The sequence below is a fragment of the Elephas maximus genome, chromosome 5 (assembly GCF_024166365.1).
Source record: "Elephas maximus indicus isolate mEleMax1 chromosome 5, mEleMax1 primary haplotype, whole genome shotgun sequence".
NCBI classification, from domain to species: Eukaryota; Metazoa; Chordata; class Mammalia; order Proboscidea; family Elephantidae; genus Elephas; species Elephas maximus.
In genome coordinates this window covers 53,265,484-53,284,457 of record NC_064823.1, presented here as the reverse complement: position 1 = coordinate 53,284,457, position 18,974 = coordinate 53,265,484, and the positions used below count along the sequence as shown (strand labels likewise).

At 37.3% G+C, this 18,974-nt stretch overlaps 1 protein-coding gene across 1 annotated transcript; it reads right to left on the bottom strand.

Moving 5' to 3' along the window:
- Positions 1 to 2,522: 2,522 nt before the first annotated feature.
- On the bottom strand, positions 2,523 to 18,915 carry LAMTOR3 (late endosomal/lysosomal adaptor, MAPK and MTOR activator 3). The gene is made up of 7 exons (XM_049885648.1): positions 18,761 to 18,915; positions 18,420 to 18,465; positions 15,625 to 15,659; positions 12,698 to 12,756; positions 10,812 to 10,945; positions 8,097 to 8,160; positions 2,523 to 3,360 (listed from the first exon to the last, which is right to left on the bottom strand). Exons 2-7 carry the CDS (start codon positions 18,426 to 18,428, stop codon positions 3,287 to 3,289), a joined length of 375 nt encoding a protein of 124 aa, XP_049741605.1. The 5' UTR covers positions 18,429 to 18,465; positions 18,761 to 18,915; the 3' UTR covers positions 2,523 to 3,286.
- Between the last annotated feature and the right edge of the window lie 59 nt (positions 18,916 to 18,974).

Here is an 18,974-nt window from a genome sequence, read left to right as displayed (position 1 = left end):
CCCTGTCCCCTCTATCCTTCAGGGGTTTTCATCTTAGAGAATTCCCCCAAAAGATAAAGGGAGTTGCCATACTTAGCCCAGCAACCTGAGAAGTGTCTGGCACATGGTAGATGTTCAATTAGTATTTGTTGAATGGATGAATTTAAAATTGTGATGACAGCTCAGCAATGCATCAAAATAATGTAACACTTAAAAAACAAATTTCAGTCGACATTTTGATAAATAAACTAGGGCTGCTAACATGTTATTAGCATAAGATTTTACCTTTGTACTTAATTTCCTTTATTTTACTACAAAGGATATAATGGTTCAGTTATTGTTGTCTTTGATCCACTTGAAATTTTGATATATGTTGTACATTAGGGGTTTAACTTGATTTTTTGATGGTTAATGTGTCAACTTGGCTAGGTTATGTTGCTGTGTGTATATATATATATATAAACTTTCTTTTTATACATAAACTGTAGCACATTACGCACACTGTTCCACACCTTGCTTTTTTCGACGAACATTATGTCTTGACGATTGTTCCATTTCAGTATTCTTTTTTCCACTTGATAATTGTAGTTACTTATTTAACTAGTCCTCAATGATTGGGGTGACTATATAACCTCCCATCTAAAGTGGGACACTTGAGAGTTAAAGGAACACTATGAATAATGACTCCAGCAACAGAGGGTATAAAATGGTACTGTCTGAAAAACCAGCACTTATGGTCACCCAACCTATGGTGGATATTTAAATTATTTCCAATGCTTTGTGGTTAAGAGTTGTAAAGAATATATTTATAAATATGCAACTTTGCATGTGTCCACACGCATCGGTGGGATAAATTTCTAGAAGTGGTATTGCTGGGCCAAAAGTTATGTGCACTTGAAAGTTTGATCAAGATTGCCAAATTGCCCTAAACCAACCTACTGCTGTCAATTCTGATTCACAGGGACTCTGTACGACAGAGTAGAACTGCCCCATAGGGTTTCCAAGGAACACCTGGTAGATTCGAACTGCCAGTATTTGATTAGCAGTGGAACTCTTAACCACTGTGCCACCAGGGCTCCATATTGCCCCTAAAGCATTTAACAATTTGTTTCATCAGCAGGGTATAAAAACACTGCCCTACTCAATGATCCTCTCCTCATTGACTTAGGATCTTTATGTTTTAAGTCCTCTTATGTATGTACTGAAGTCTGTTTCTGGTCTAGTCTGTTCCACTCATCTGTCTAGTTGTGCATTTAGTTAATTGCTTTTTAAACATAACTAGTTTTATATTGTTAGCTGCCACTGAGTCAATTTTGACTCAAAGCAACCCCATGTGACAGTATAGAACTGTCCCATAGCTTTTCTTGACTGTAAGCTTTACGGAAGCAGATTGCCAGGCCTTTCTCCCATGGAGCCCCTGGGTGGGTTCGAATCACCAAGCTTTTGGTTAGCAGTTGACTGCTTAACTGTTGCGCAACCAGGGCTCCTTAGTTTTATATTACCTTTTCAAAAATCCCTTAGCAGTTATCACCTGCTTATTTCTCCAGGTGAAACATAGAATAATTTATTATACCCTCTCCCAAAACATGAATTTTAACAGTAGTAATATTCATCATGCAAAGGTCTCTCCATTTCCTAAGATTTCAAGGTATACAATTATTATTACAGACATATAAAAATTTGGCCTCTTTATTTCTAAAAGACCTTCTTGTTTCATGCTCTTTTGCATTGGCAAAAATCTCCTGGTCTTAAGTAATAATCCTAACAATGGAAATTTTAGATTATAATGGGAATGTCTAATGCTTCACTATTAGGTTTCAACAATTAACTTTAACTCCCTACAGGTAAAACGTTGTCTCGTCTCAATTCCTTTGTAAAAGCTGTTGTTCTTGCCCAATTTAAGTTCCCCTATTTTGTATTCTCATAGCAACTCGACAGCAGTTTTTTGTTTTTTTTTTTTAAACTCTATGTTCTATCGCATCCGGTGGGTAGCTTTATCACAGCACTATGTTCCCTTTACTGAACTGCGGGCTCTTCAAAGGAAGGTACCACAATTTCTCATTTTTACATCTCTTAAAAAAAAAAGGAAAAAATGCAGTGCCTGCCCAACTCCTTCAATGCACAATTCCAGGGATACCATTCACACACATTTCATGTGAAAGGCAACTCCCAGAGCATACAGGTGTATGATTTGAAGAGAGCCCGCTTAAAAATGTGCAACGTGGTGGCTCTGGTGCACGGCACACAGTAAGTGCTCAATAAATGTGTTCTAAACTACCAGTGACAAGCTCTGATCGTCAAAGCACCTAGGAGGACATTAACAACCTCAAATAATGGACTGAATTCCTGAATGTTACGCTCATGGATGAGGTGTATTTTCTAACTGACAGTTTACGCTAGGTAAAAAAGTCTCCAAATTAACACCGACAAGGCACACTTCCTACTTATTCATGTACCTGAAAAAGTAAATTAATTATGTTCTGTAAACTTTTGGAAGAAAGAAGTCTGGGGAAAATAAAGACCTATGTAGTGCTCAAACTATACTTTTAAAAATACTATTTTATTTATACTCATGTATGAAAAAAGGCTGTATTATGTTTACATACATATCAATATTGTAAACAGCCTGATAATGAATCACATCCAGATTTTATAAAGAACACACAAACATTATAACACTGATTGACTGGTTATAGATAGCAGGGTGGAGGGGGCAATCATTAGCTATAACTTGAATTTTAGGTAAAGAACAGCACCCTCTGAGAAGAATCAATTAGTACTAGCCATCTATACTGTAAAATAATATATACATAGGAGAGTTAGTGATTGTACTGATTTTATTACTTTTGCTAAGCCATTTTATTTCCCTCACATTCAATGCAAAGAAATAAAACATAATATGAAGAAAAATATGTCCTCATTATTATTCACAATAAAAAGGGTCTGCTTCATTTTGCAGGCCTGGCATATTTTACAATAGGAGCACTTAATGGTTCAAGTAGATCGATGTACCATTTTGATTCTGATCCACTGAAGAGAATCTCATCCCTATTTGTTGACTGAACTAACTTAACTCCATGGGAGCTGTGATAGACTGAACCATTTCTGTGGTATTCCTAGATCTCACTAAATAAGAAAAGACCATAAACAAGGAAATATAACAATCAATCTGTCCAGAAATTATACCTATAGGTTCTTTCTTTAGTATAAGATGGAAAAGCGGATACAAGAACTACTGTGGTCTAGAGATTGCTGAATTGATATTGTGTCTGGTATAATGAAGATACACATCGAGACCACTGGCAGATTATGAAACTTCCACAACTTGTCTCAATTCTTCAAATAATGGTGCAAGTTCCTTTTCTAGGCTGACAATTAGTCCTAAAACAAAGAGATTATCAAAATGAGAGTTAGAAAAGTGTTCCTGAAAAACTCTTCAAATTAAATTCCTTCTTGTCCAAAATTTAGTTACTAAAAAGTATATGAGACAGTTATTTTCCCATAACTAAAACAAAATACTGTAATTCTAAAAAAGTAATCAAGTCATATTTATTATGAAATTTATTTTTATCATTATTAGAGAGATGAAAAGTGTGCATTAGAAGATACAGAATGAATTATAGTCACTATGATTTTGTTAGTTTTGAAAAGAAAAGAAAAACCTTGATTTATACCTTACTGTTTCAAAATCTGTATTGATTCAGAAATACACATGATTTTTACTAAAGAAGGCATACTTTTTTTTTCCTGAGCAAATTTTAAAGAACTATCAAAAGCTAGAAAGATAGACTGCTTTGATTTTGAACACAAGAATAATCAGAAATTTATTATACCAATTCAACAAAGACAAGGCATAAATGGGTATTTTAAATGCAAAAAAATAACTTTAAAGATGAATGGTAGGAGCATAAGGAAGACAAATAATTTTTTAAATCAGAAGATCTAGCTTCTCTTTACCAGAGTGAAAGGCTATATACATCTTAGTGCCTTGCTTCATGCCCAAACAAATGAAGATTCTTCTGTCTCACAGGAAAATACTAAAAGTGCCTGGCATTCTCAGGGCCAGTTCTAAATACAACACTAAAATATCATTCTATATATATCACAATTTCTAACAATTGACAACCTAGAATGTTCAGTGATTTAGCACAACTGAATTTTAATACACTTACATAAAAATGTCACCACCACCGCTATCCTATGTAATTTACAAAGTGTTTTCACATACAGTATTTTAGATATTCAAAAAGTTTGAAAATGGAAGAGAACAGGTCATCACATCAAATCTAAACTCATTTTAAAGATGAGGAATCAGAGGACAGGCTTCAGTGATCTAGCTAGGATTAGAACTCTTCAAACTGCTTGGAAAGAAAAAAAAAGGTGTCACAATTCTAAATAGCTGTCAAATCTTAGGAGATAGAGCTTAACATAAATTCCACTAAAACCAACAAGGAGTAAACAATTACAACTCAGCTAAGTACTGTCATTATGTTACATATAAATATCCAGTGCTGGGTATTGTATATGATGGCACTTTACTGTCCTCCACATAAAGCTTCCTAGTGTTTGTTCTCAAATTCTTCAGCCCTCAAGAAGTGTGCGATCACCAAAAACACAATAAAATGTCATAAAAAGAAAGTGAAATTAAAAAAAGAGAAGAGTGCTGATGTGTTCATCCTACATGCACTCTTTAAAACTAAATTCTCAATCAATTCATCTTGTCTGCTGTCTTTCAAGATTTAAAAATTCTAAATTAAAGGACTGATCTACCTGAAGTCCCCAGGTTATGAACAGGATCCATTCCTAACTGTGCCTTTAAATCGAAGTTGTTAAGTCAGAACAGGTGTGCACAGTTCTTATCTGGCCTTACTTTAGAGCAAGAAAAGGCTCCAAGTCTTTTCAGTGATTTAAAAGCTGCACGTGCAGCAAGTAAAGGTGATTATGATGAAAAACTTGTCAAGTCAGGCGTTCATAACCTGGGGACATGCTGTCCAAGGAACTGAACTTGCCCTTGATAATTTTGTTTCCTTAACGTGGTAACCTGAGCAAGATGTAGCACTCAAGAGTTGAAGATTGCCGTTGTTGTTGTTAGGTGCCACTGAGTCATTTCTGACTCACAGTGACTCCATGTACAACAGAACTAAACACAGTGGGGCCCTGTGCCATCCTCACAATTGTTGCTATGTTTCAGCCCACTGCTGCAGTCACTGTGTCAATTCATCTGGTTCAAAGTCTTCATCTTTTCCGCTGGCCCTCTTACTTTACCAAACACATGACGTCCTTCTTTAGGGACTGGCCCCTCCTGGTAACATGTCCAAAGTACATGAGATGAAGTCTCACCATGCTCCCTTCTAAGGAGCATTCAGGCTGTATTTCTTTCAAGACAGGTTTGTGCATTCTACTAGCACTCCATGGTATATTCAATATTCTTTGCCAACATAATTCAAAGGCATCAATTCTTCTCTGATCTTCCTTAGTCACTGTCCACTTTCACACGCGTATGAGGGAAACTAAAAATACCATGGCTTGGGTCAGGTGCACCTTAGTCCTCAAAGTGACATCTTTGCTTTTTAACACTTTAAGAGGTCTTTTTCAGCATTATTTGCCCAACGCAATAAATAAAAAAAAAAAAAAACGCAATACAGCATTTAATTTCCTGACTGCTGCTTCCATGGAGGTTGACTGCAGATCCAAAATCCGCAAAATGAAATCCCTGACAACTTCAATCTTTTCTCCATTTATCACAATGTTGCTTATTGGTCTAGTTGTGAAGATTTTTGTTTTCTTGCCATTGAGGTGTAACCCATACTACAGGCTGCAGTCTTTGACTTTCATCAATAAATGCTCCAAGTCCTCTTAGCTTTCAACAAGCATGGGTTTGTCACCTGCATTTCACAGGTTGTTGATAGGTCTTCCTCCAATCCTGATGCCGCGATCTTCTTCATACAGTCCAGATTCTCAGGTTATTTGCTCAGCATAGAGACTGAATAAGGATGGTGAAAGAACACAACCCTGACACACACCTTTCCTGATTTTAAACCATGCAGCATCCCCTTGCAAAATTTTACTTGCGTGTGATATTAATGATGTTGTTCAATAATTTTCGCATTCTGCTGAATCATCTTTCTTTGGAGTGGGCATGAATATGGATCTCTTCCGGTCGGTTGGCCAGGTAGCTGTCTTCCAAATTTCTTGTCATATATGAGTGAGCACTTCCAGCTCTGCAGCACCCATTTGTTGAAACGTCTCAATTGGTATTCCACTGGTTCCTGGGGCCTTGTTTTTTGTCACTGCCTTCAGTGTAGTTTAGATTTCTTCCTTCAATAACCGTTGGTTCTTGATCATATGCTACCTCCTGAAATGGTTGAACATCAACTAATTCCTTCCAGTACAGTGGTTCTGTATCTTCTTTCTATCTTATTTTGGTGCTTCCTGCATTGTTCAGTATTTTCCCCATAGAATCATTCAATATTACAATTCAAGGATTGAATTTTTTCTTCAGTTCTTTCAGCTTTATGTTGAGCATGTTCTTCCCTTTTGGTTTCCTAATTCCAGGTCTTTAAACACATCATTATAATACTTTATCTTGTGTTCTTGAACTGCCCTTTGAAATCTTCTGCTCAGCTCTTTTACTTCTTAACTTCTTCCTTTTGCTTTAGCTACTCCGTTCATAAGCAAGTTCAGAGTCTCTTCTGACATCCACTTTGGTCTTTTCTTTCTTTCCTGTTTTTTTAATTACTTTTTGCTTTCTTCACGATGTCTCTGATGTCATCTCACAACTCGTGTGGTTTTGGTCACTAATGTTAATGTGTCAAATCTATTCTTGAAATGGTCTTAAAATTCAGGTGGGATATACTCAAGCTCGTATTTTGGCTCTTGCAGACTTGCTCTAACTTTCTTCAGCTTCAACCTGCACTTGCATTTGAGCTACTGATGGTCTGTTCTGCAGTCGGCCCCTGACCTTGTCCTGCCTGATGATATTGAGTTTCTCCATCATCTCTTTCCACAGATATAATCAATTTGACTTTTGCGTATTCCATCTGGAGAGATCCACATGTATAGTCAACATTTACGTTGTTGAAAAACGGTATCTGCAATGAAGAAGTTATTAGTCTTGCCAAATTCTATCATGCAATCTCCAGCACCGTTTCTATCACTAAGGCCATATTTTCCATATGATCCTTTTTTGTTTCCAACTTTCACATTCTAATCGCTAGTTAATTATCAATGTATCTTGGGTGCATTTTCCTCAATTTCAGACTGCAGAAGTTGGTAAAAATGTTCAATTTCTTCATCTTTGGTTGGTGCGTAATAGTCATATTAATTGGTCTTCCTTGTAGGCATGTGGATATTATCCTATGATTGACCAGGCTGTACTTCAGGATAGATCTTGAAATGTTCTTTTTGACAATGAATGCAACCCCATTCAATCTGTCATTCCTGGCATAACAGACCATATGAGTATTTGACTGAAAATGGCCAATACCATTAATGAAGGACTAGGATATCGATCTTTATGAGTTTAATTTTTGGAATCTACCAATTTTCCTAGACTCATACTTCTTGTATTCCATGTTCTAACTATTAATGGATGTTTACAGCTGTTTCTTCTCATTTTTAGTTGTGCCACATCAGCAAATGAAGGTCCCAAAAGCTGTACGCCATTCACATCATTAAGGTCGACTCTACTCTGAGGAGGCAGCTCTTCCCCAGTCATATTTTGAGTGCCTTCCAACCTGAGGGGTTCATCTTCAAGCACTACATCAAACAATGTTCCGCTGCTACTCATAAGGTTTTCACTGGCCAAAGATGAGACAGCATTTAATTTTCTTTTGTATTAAAAAAAAAAAATCACTTTCCCTTACTGTCGTCATTGAATATAAAATAACCCCATTACAAGGAGAAAGCACACATTTGCTCCAAAATACAGATAGCAAAACTAGGACTCAAACAAGTTAACTGGCTTTCCCTTTTCCTGAAAACAAGGAAAAAAGACAGTGGACCTTGTCGTGAATTCTGGTTTTGTGACTCTGAATCTACCATTCCTGTTGTATTAGACTGCTCAGATACAGTAATATTAAGAATTAAGAGCTGTATTTAAGGTAATTAAAACATACCTGTATTAGCATTGCTGCTGGCTATGAAACTCACCACCAAAGGTAAACGATTAAATTGAACCACCTAAAAAGAAAATAAAATCTACGTTATATGTTGTGTTTTAAAAAGGTTGTATAACTCAAATGAATATCTTAATCTTTAAAGGTTTAAAAAGGTTGATGTGCAAGATACTAGCCTAACATGAAACATGAAAGAGATGAAAATAAGCATTTCCAAAAAACAGGACACTGATTATCTCTTTGTAAAATGGCAGTAGTAGTAGCATCAGAACCTAACTTTAGTAGGATAGTGAGAATCAACATCAGCTCAAAGCTGATTTCCATGAGGTGGAGATCGGGCATACCTCCATTCTCCAACCTTCTTATCAATTCTGACAGCAGCTGTCCTCCCCACAGCATCCCCTACTTCTCTGTTGGGTTCAATAATTCATTGCAAAGGCCACACAGAAACTCACAGCCATATTTAGAGTTCAGTGGTTTATTAAGAAAGTAACAGGGTACAACTCAGGATCAGGATCAAAAGACCACAACTCAGGATGAGGATCAGGATGCATGTAGGTAAAGTCTGGAAAGTTCCACTGAATGGAAAGCATATCCCTCCCTTCTTCAGTGCAGGACAGCTCTCAGCTCCTCTTAAGTCATGCAATCAAGCAGGTCCTTCTCTCTGCTGCATGCGCCACCACTCAGCTGTGCAGGCCTCCTGTCAGCTCCCAAGGGCAGGCCTCCTCTTGATCCCCCAAGGACAGGCCTCTCTGCCTTCAGCCCCCTACCTTCTGCCTCTCCACTGCTAACTGATGCTGCTCATAAACCAAGGTAGCAGTTTTGATCAGCTCTCCTGGCTACATTCCTAACAGCAAGTTTCTGCCATCACCACCAACTCCGCCGCATGGCCCCTTCTGGGCCTCTCACTCTCTTCAATGCTACAGCCCTTGACCCATGCTATAGCTCTTTTCTCTGTGCCTCTTCTCTTTTCTTGCCTCTCATAGTCTTTCTTCCTTCTTCTTCTGTCTGCCAGCCTCTGTGGGGCTGGGTGCATATATAAACAAACTCTTGATCAAGTTCAAGGCATGGCCCTCCCATCAGGGCCACGAACTGAGCAATCCCCTCTCAACAGGCCACAGATAATTCATTTCCATAAGTATATTGACCAATCCCTGCAAGGTGTGTAAAACAGATCAATCACAGGGGAAGCTGCAGTCCAGGGCCAGACAAAAAGTACTAAACCACAAGTTGTTTACAACTTACCCAGGAAATGTTAATCAATCTGGATTAAAGAAAGAAACCCTCTGGAGTAGAAAACTAGGGCAAGGTAACTCCTCAGAGCTGAGGGGAAAAATCTCTCAAGCTGTTTTTCCAAAGAACCAAGTCAAAAGGCCACATAAAGGAACTCATTTTACCACACTCTCACAGACATTAACACCACTGGAAGCCTGAAAGCTTTCTAAGGTAAGCCTAGTTTTCTTCTTTTTACCTCTAAAGCCCAGCAGAGTGCCAACTGCATAATAGGGGCTCAATTAATATTGACAACTAAACGGCTAAAAGCAATATATTTTAGTCACTCAGGAAGTTACATCTTTGTGATTTTGTCTGCCACATTTGTACCACTGTGCTAACAGTATATATATATTTTAAAATCAACTACTTTTTTTAAAAATTTAGCTTCAATGTAAGTAAGGTCTGGAAAATTAAAGACGTAGTGGTTATTTTTTTTTCCTAATACACTTTAAAATACGTAAGTATTAAAATTATTATTTGTATATCATCAGTGGTACATGAGTTACACTCTGGGAAACACTGCTCTAAAACAGAAGGGATTAATTTAAAGAAAATTCAGTTGGAGATCAAGAGATACGTAACATTTAATTTCTTCCCTATAACTAAACGGGGAAGAAAATTAGTATACGTACATTTCAAATCAAATGAAGGAATAAGCAGCAATAGCAAATTTAAAGCAATTATCATTTGACTTTCGATGAAAAAGTTTTATCTGTCACAAAAACAAGAAACTATGTCAGTTGAGAAATCACAATTGTTTAGCTAAGGGCACCACCTACTGGAGGTAAAAGTGACCTGACTTCCTTTTTAGGGTAAGATACACTTTATTATTAAATCTTTTAAAATACTTTTCCATATTATCACCTGCTGTAAATTCTGAAGACAATTACTACAGTTTAACATAACTGGTTTGACGGCTGTTGTGGTTATTGTTAGGTGTCATCAAGTTGGTTCCGACTCACAGTGACCCTATGCACAACACAACAAAAACACTGCCCGGTCCTGGACTACTGTCACAATTGTTGTTATGCTTGAGCCCACTGTTGCAGCCACTGTATCAAGCCATCTCATTGAGGGTCTTCCTCTTTTTTGCTGACCCTGTACTTTATCAAGTATGATGTCCTTCCCCAGGGACTGATCCCTCCTGATAACATGTCCAAAGTAGGTAAGATGCAGTCTTGCCTTCCTTGCTTCTAAGGAGCATTCTGGCTGTACTTCTTCCAAGACAGATTTGTTCCTTCTTTTGGCAGTTCACTGCATATTCAATATTCTTCCCCAACATCACAATTCAAAGGCATCAATTCTTTGGTCTGAAGGCTAGGAATTAAAGTTCCATCCCCTCCGAAACTAAAATTTAGAATTATAACACAAGCTATTTTATACAGAAGGTAAAACAAAGACAGTTAAAATCAGCAAGCAATTTAACATTCATGAACTTACCTGGTAGGTATTATAGTAACAGATAATACTTTTGTTTTTTGAGAGTCCAAGTTTGCTGCCTTGGTCCGTCGCAAGGGCAAAGGTAGATAAGAAGCCAGGTCTCAAAGCATGTTCTGGAGCATTATCATTGGCCACTGGAGAAACAAGTGATTTAAATAAAAATTAGGTGGAAGATATGGTAGGTGGAAGACTTAGAGACTTTTTTTTCATTTATTCCATAAACCCATAGAAAATTGAGCATGAATGTTTTGTGTCACAATACTAAAAATGTCATTAATTGGGTTTCCTCAATTTAGGTAGGAAAAATTGCTCCATCAGAAGTTCAGTAACCATAATTAAGGGAAGCAATGCTGCCTCTCACAAATTTTTTTTTAAAGAATACTAAATGTTTAAATTTTCTTGACATCTTTAATCATAGATTAATCAGTATATTTAACATACTGAGTATTCTGGTTAACTGAAAGCAAAGCTAGAATGAAATTATGAAAAACGGTACAGAGGTCTCTGCTCTCATGAAACTCACAGCAGTATTTCTCATAAAGATTTGAAAAATCCTGTGGCTGACTACCTGTTTTAAATTTCTCTCACTCATTGAAAGGGCTGAACGCAGTTGACTGTACAAACTGGTAAGTGCAGAGTTCAGGGTTTTAACACAGAGATTCTGAGAAAGAATGTTAAAAAAACAAAACTAAACCCATTGCCGTTGAGTTGATTCTGACCCATAGCGACCCTATTTGACAGAGCAGAACGGCCCCTTGGGGTTTCCAAGGCTGTCACCAAGGAGACTGTCACATCTTTCAGTTAGCAGCTGAGCCCTCAGCCACATACCAGCAGGGCTCCTTAGAAAAAAAGGTTAGAGCTGGAAAATCTCTTTGATATTATTTTGCTCAGACTCTCATTACAGAACCAAGAAAAGTCAAGTGACTTATCCAAAGTCACTTATGTTTTACAGTGGGTTAAAAAGCTCACTGGACCACATGACATGAGGAGATGATGAGCTCTAATATAGACATCTCACTGACTCATGCACAACTCTGGGCTGGCAGTGCAGGCCCTCTGCACTTGAACATCTTCACTTGTAAAGTTAAAAGCTAAGTTAGGTAACCTCTAAACTTCCTTTCAATTCTAAAGTCTAAAATTATCCAACTCATGTGATAGCCAGCTGGAAAATAAACTGTGAACAAAGGGTGCAGAGTATTACTTAATCTTCCTCTGGTGAAGTCATTACAGTGTGTCATATAACTGCCTTAAAACTACGAACATCCATTATGATCCTGCCATGTAATAGAAATAATTAGTAAAAATGGACTGAATCCATACTGACTGGCTCTGTGACATCACGTATACTTAAAAATTGTTGGAAATTAGGGTAATTAGTCTCGTTAGATTCTGATTAAAATTAATATTAAATGTGAAGTTAAAAGTTAAAAAGAGAACCTATTTTTAGTAAGGAAGCAGAAAATCAAGAGAGATTAAATAAATCAATATATGATGATTCAAACATATGCATTTATCCTGAAACTACTAGTAACTGATAAAAAATATAAATGAGGAGGTATGTCTGTGTGTATATATATCTAGTTGCATACATGTACAGTCTCATCAGATTTATTAGTGTTTTATATTATATCGTAAATGTTATTAACGGGAAACTGGGCCTGTGATAAATCCGTGCTTAGACTCTCTATGTTAACATGACACTTGACATGTAATAAATTATAGGTTCCAATCCAGTCTTCAAATTACAAAACACTAAAACTTAAGACTATGTACTGAACTTATTGAAATAGGTTTTATATGCTTCCTTCTTCATTACTCAAGATAGAATTACATACATTTTCAGTCAAAAGTAAATATGACATCTGTATTTACGTGCTTAGTTTTACCTTTAATAACAGGCACTCCATCTCTATCAGACACAACAATAGCATGGAGTCCTTCAACACTAGAAAGAAAAAAAAAATTAAATTATAAAACATTTTATGTTCTCAAAATATGCACCTGAAACTAGTAATGGAAATTTTCATTATATTTCGGGGGAGGGGGGGAGAAGAACCCAAAGGAACTCAATTATTGGTATTATAAACTGTGTGTCTGCCAAAACTCTTCCTAAAATTGAATGAATGGCTATTATCAACATGTATGTACAGGTTATTGATGAAGACCTAAAATATAGCTGGTTTTTTTTCCCCCAAAGAGACTATTTTTAGAGCACAATTTTAGCTTTACAGAAAAATTTTGAGTTCCCATGTATCCCCTTCACCTGGATATTGTTTCTCCTATTAACATCCTGCATTTTTGTGGTGCATTTGTTATAACTGATGAACCAACATTGATAATATTATTAACTACAGTCCAAATTCACATTACGGTTTACTCTTTGTGATAGTGTCCTATAGATTTTGACAAACTCATGTCAGGTATCCACGATTACATACAGAATGGTTTTACTGACCTAAAAATGCCCTGCGTTTCATCTTCATTCCCTTCCCCGCCCCTCCAGAATCCCTGGCAACCCCTGATCTTTTCACTGTCTTTACAGTTTCGCCTTCTCTAAGATGCTATCTAGTTGGAGTCGTACCCGTGCAGTTTGTAGTTTTTTCAGAGTGCCTTATTTCACTAAGCAGTATGTATTTAAGATTCCTCCATTTCTTTTCATTGCTAAATAATACTCCAATGTACGGATGTGCCAGTCTGCCTATCCACTCACCTACTGAAGGACATCTTGGCTGCTTTCAATTTTTGGCAATTATGAATAAGAATGCATATAGTTCTTTTGCCTCCTTCTCTCCCAGTGATAAACTATGTAACATTTTACAAAAATGGATCATTGAAAGAGGGAACTGGCTAACAAAGATGAAAATGCAGGGCAGAAATGAAAAGTGATAATGCTGTATGTGAAATCTGAATTGCATATAAAGGGACTTAGAGAAAAAATGGCTGACTGAGGTAACACTGACACTGTCGCCATTAGACTCTAGATTTGTAGCCAGAGGAAGTTTTGTGAAGGCAAATTTACTACAGACATGCGGAATGTGGTTATGCTGAAAAGATGAAGATGGCTCAGGGGAAGTGACACCATCAAAACACTTCACTTTAACGGAAATCTCCATGATATTTCACGATATTAAGGGACAAAGGATAAAATGCTGTAAGCTGATCCAAACTTAAAAAAAAAAAAAAACCCACTGCCATCGAGTTGATTCTGACTTATAGAGACACTATAAGGACAGAGTAGAACTGCCCCATGGGGTTTCCAAGGAGCGGCTGGTGGATTCGAACTGCCAACGTTTTTGTTAGCAGCTGACCTATTAACCACTACACCACCAGGGCTCCAAACTTAAAAAGGAGTATGCCGATTTGTCAAAGCATAGAAAAGGTACTTGTTCCTTATCTTAGGCCTATGACAAGGAGGAGGCATTGTTCAAACTACTCTTGGTAAGTCTTTACAAAGAAATAAAACGCTTTAATTCTCAATGTTTTCAATGTTTTATAGTATACTAAATACACATTAGTTTTATAACTGAGAATAAGTGTTTTTAATATTTTGGAAAAATAATTTTAAAGATCATATGAAACAACTGTAATTTCTACTGTTGATCACTATAACTGCTTTGCACATTTTCAACTTGCACAGTCATTTTTATGCCCTGCACTCCCATGCAGAACTAGAACTGCCTGCACTGCTAACCACTAAGTTAAAAACAGAACCAGCAGCTTATCTTTGTGGTTTGCCAGTATTAGTAAAAATAAATTTATTGCATTAACAGAAAATCAGTGGTAATAATTACTTAACATTTCAACAGTTTTCTCTCTGAATACAGAAGAAAAACATGGACAAATCAAAACTAGAAAATATTACTTATTTCTAGTGCTTTGTAATTAGGGTAGTTAAGGACACAAGTCAACATAGGCAACTTAACACCAAAAAAGACAAGCAAAATCCAAACAGTTTTCTATCTACAGGAATTAACTGATATCTAAAATCTTTTAAAAGTCAAACAGATTTGGGAGATAAGAATTAAAAAAAAAAATCTCACCACATATTCTCCTATATTAAATCAAAGATTATTACGTCAATTTTGAATCATCTTATTCTAGAATGTTAGAATGGATGTCTCAACTCACATCCCTCTCTCTCATTTCCCGCAACTGTCAGGAATTCTACATTATTTGTAAATGGATGTGGGTGTAAGGGAAAGTTTAACTGTCAGGGAAGGTACCATCCTTACACAGGAAATTCAACAGAAGTGACAAAGTCCTTTGAAACAGTAAAATATCAAAAAGGAAGTTTTCTGACATTAACATAAAAGCGTAATTTATACAAAGGGGCAGCAAATGGATTATGCACAGGTTAAAAAAAAAAAAAGGTCTCCTGATTTTTCGAGCATGAACTGTTACCCTAGTCTAGCATTCTCGGGTTACCTACACTTAGCAATTAGGTCTTAAAAGCAGTATTAAATGTAAAGGCAGGTTATTAGCTTTTTTTCTTCCCTTGAAACTACTGTAACTACTTCAAAGTATAATTCAATAAACTGTTATCATAGTATATTTGAAAGAACTCTAAAGCGACAAGAAATGTGAGTTCTAGCCTTCCAGCATCCACCAGCTGTTTAACCTCAGAAAAGCCAGGTGACTATTTCAGGCCTCATACCTGCAAACTCAAAGGACATCATTGGACTCACTTAAGGTTACAGTCAGGTATTTGAAAGTATGAAATAATAACACTTTATACATACATAGTGATATTAGTCTAAAATAGAAACAAAATATTACCTACATAAAAATATTCAGTAACAAATTAATTTTTTACCTTGGTAATTTTTTATACAGGAATCTCTTTAGGTCCTAAAAGAGAAAAATATTAAAAAGCCATATTATAATAATGTATCTTCCAATGGTTTTCTGGATACTATCCTATCCACATTTCAGGAACTTGAAATCATATTCATAACAATTCCTGCTTGTACTTTATCCTTCTTTTTCTGATTTTGATACTTAATAACTGTGTGACTTGGAATAAGTTAAGTAACCTTTTCTCTAAGCCTAAATTTTATTACTTATAAAGTAAGAATACTCATAGAGCCTATTTAATAAGATTGCTGTTACAGTTTATTGAGAAGATGCATATAAAGTGATTAGCATACCTGGTAACAGAAAACAAAAATTACATTACACGTAAAATCAGATTATACTTTCCATACTATTGTATATCCTGTTGCTACTGCTGTGTTTGCTTGAGAATATATGACTATCTTGCTATATTTATAAATAAGATTTTCTAATATCACTTTTAATGATTCTCAGATGATTACAATGACAACACAAAGTGTGTTTAAGCATGAAACGTTAATTAAACCAAAATAACAAAACCAGTTGCCCTAGGGTTGACTGCGACTCATGGCAACCCCATTGTATTACAGCAGAACTGTGCTCCATAAGGTTTTCAATGGCTGATTTTTCAGAAGTAGATCGCTAGACCTTTCTTCCGAGGTGCCTCTGGGTGGAAATGAACCACCGACCCTTCAGTGAACAGTGAGTGCATTAACCATTTGCACCACCCAGAGACGCCTAAATCATAATCAGAACTAAAGAAATGGAAGACTACTTTATTTTGCCTCCTCGTATCTCTCATCTGGGGAAAATGACCATCTAGGCTTCAATTAAGACCTCTATGTAGATGAATCAGATACCATCTATTCTTCAGAACCTCTAATACCTACAATTGTCTAAACCTGAATGCATCGCTACCAGCTTACCTTGCTTTCATCTTAATACACACACACACAGAGAAATGAACTCATCCTGTTGCCCCTGAATCCAGATTTCCTCAATTTCTTCTTCTCTCCACTAATGGCACTACCAATCCCCTGGTTTTAGGTTTGAAACCAAGAGTTAACATTTAACTTTAATTCACGTTTGCCACTTTTAAATCACTTGTCAAATAAAATGTTTTTAAATTGATCTTTTCCTGTTTTTCCACAGACACTGTTATTTTTATTTCTTTTACTATTTATGACTTGCACTAATCTCCCAACTGGTATTCTCGTCTCCCATTTCTATCCTATTCCACACTGCGCCAATCATATTATTCTCCTTCTCTAAAGCCTTATTGCAGTGGTTCTCAACCTTGCTATAGAAATTACTTGGGAAGCTTTAATAATATTGATGCCTGGGCTGGAGGTATTCCCTGGGTAGCCAAGGTTTGAATGGCCCTCCAGCTTTCACTGGATTACGTACAAACTCTTTAGACATTTGAGGTTCTCTACAACATAGTCTAGGTCTAATTTTACAGTTCTGTATCCTCATACATATCCACAGCTCCAACTAAGCTGGTCGACTCAGTTTCTCCACACACACCTCTCCCTTCTTAACTCTTGGACTTTGTTTATGCTATTCACGCTACTAGAAATACTTTGCTCTCGATTTTACTTTTAAAAAAAAAAAAGATGCTACTCAGCTTTCAGAGCTAAATCTCAACCATCAAATATTCCAAATAGTCTTTTCTGATAGACAAAAACCAGATGTAATCCTTTCCTCAATTTTCACACTATTATGTATGCATATCTATGATCACTTACCTATTCCTCTATTAATCTTAAAAACCCTTAAAGAATTATCCCTTAATCATCTTTATTTTACCCATAGCCCTTATCATAGCAACTTTTCCAAGGCAGATGCTCAATATTTAGTGATTTGACTACAGGTGAAGAATTAAGGTCTCAAAAATATAACCGATGGTACTAAAAAAATAAGCGGTGGGTAAAGGCATAAAAAGTTCCTAAATCTTTGAACCATATAATCTTGCAACCTAAAAGGAAAAACTGGATTTGTATTCATGTTGAATGACCATTCAGTGTGGTGGATAAGAATATAGCCTTTGGAGCCAGACTGTCAGCGTTGTTCTCTTGACTTCACCACTTACTAGCTGTGTAACCCCGGGTGAGTTACTTTATTTTTTTGTGGCTTTGCATCACCATCTATAAGACGAATAATAATCGTACCTACTTCTAAATGTTGTTATAAGAATAAATTAGTATATACTCAATGTTTGGAAGAATATTCGGCAAGATAACAGGATGTAAAATATAAACATTAGTATCAGTAATTCTCTGCACTTTTCAGTAACTAGTACAATTAAGTCCCCTAAGCTTGGAATTTGGGTCTTACTGCTGTGCTAAAGAGGAATTTCAAGTTGTCACAATAATCCCAAGTGAGACATCATGACTGGTTACTGGAAAGTAAAGCATTCAGTGCACATGTCCTACTAACCACACAGTGATTGGGAAGACTGCAGACCATCATTTAGAAGCTCAAATGGTAAACACACAGGGCTTCTTTGATGTTCACAGGATTGGGGTGTGAGAATACAATCTTCTCACCCTCAAGCATATCTTAAGAGTCTCTCCTCAAACCCCATACTGGACAGAAACTCAGAACCCCACAAATCCATTCTTATCAGTCTCCCACTCCAGACCCTAGGGGAAAAAAATCGGGAGGAACGCCTAAAAGAAAGGTCTGTACATGGGGAGTTCTACCTCTCCCCGCCCAGTATCCTTTCCAAACTCCCACCCTCTCCTTTTTTCCTGTGTAAGAATGTCAACTCACATCCGCCATGATGAACCCCCTTCTCTCGCAGGATCAATCTCCACGCCTGGAAGAGAAACCTCTGGTGACTATTCCTTCGAAGCTTCCTCGCCTTCTCCACCCCCAGCCGACTCCGCGGCTCTAGGACCGTACCAAAGAGGCCGAAGGAGTAGGTGTTCCCCAAGACCTCGACGGGAATCCGGGATGTCTTACCTCAGCCCACTCCACCACCACCACCCCGAGATCTGGGCCCAAAGGCTAGGAAAAGTGGTGCCCTCTCCCCCTTCGTTTCCCCCACCAACAGCCCTCCCTCGCTATCCCCGGGCACAAGTCCCTATGCCGGGCAAAGTGGCGCCAGTTACCTGGGTTTCCGCTCCCGGGAATGCCCGGGTTCTCTCTGCGGGCACTTCAGGGACACTAGGAGACAGGTTCCTCCCCAAGCGGCCCTCACATGATTTGTGACCTCGTCGGCCCCCAGGAAGCACTTCCTACGCCTCCGACGCCCGGTGACACAGGATTTCCGGGGACTGTAGGCGGAAACTGAGCGCTTTTTGGCTCGCGGTGCTCCGCCCTGCC

Excerpts from the sequence above, each read along its gene's own strand:
- LAMTOR3 (XM_049885648.1), bottom strand. Across the intron at positions 12,757-15,624 it reads CTGTATAAAAAATTACCAAG|TGTTGAAGGACTCCATGCTA; the intron begins GTAAAAAATTAA and ends TTTTCTTTCTAG. Across the intron at positions 3,361-8,096 it reads CAGCAGCAATGCTAATACAG|GACTAATTGTCAGCCTAGAA; the intron begins GTATGTTTTAAT and ends TCTTTGTTTTAG.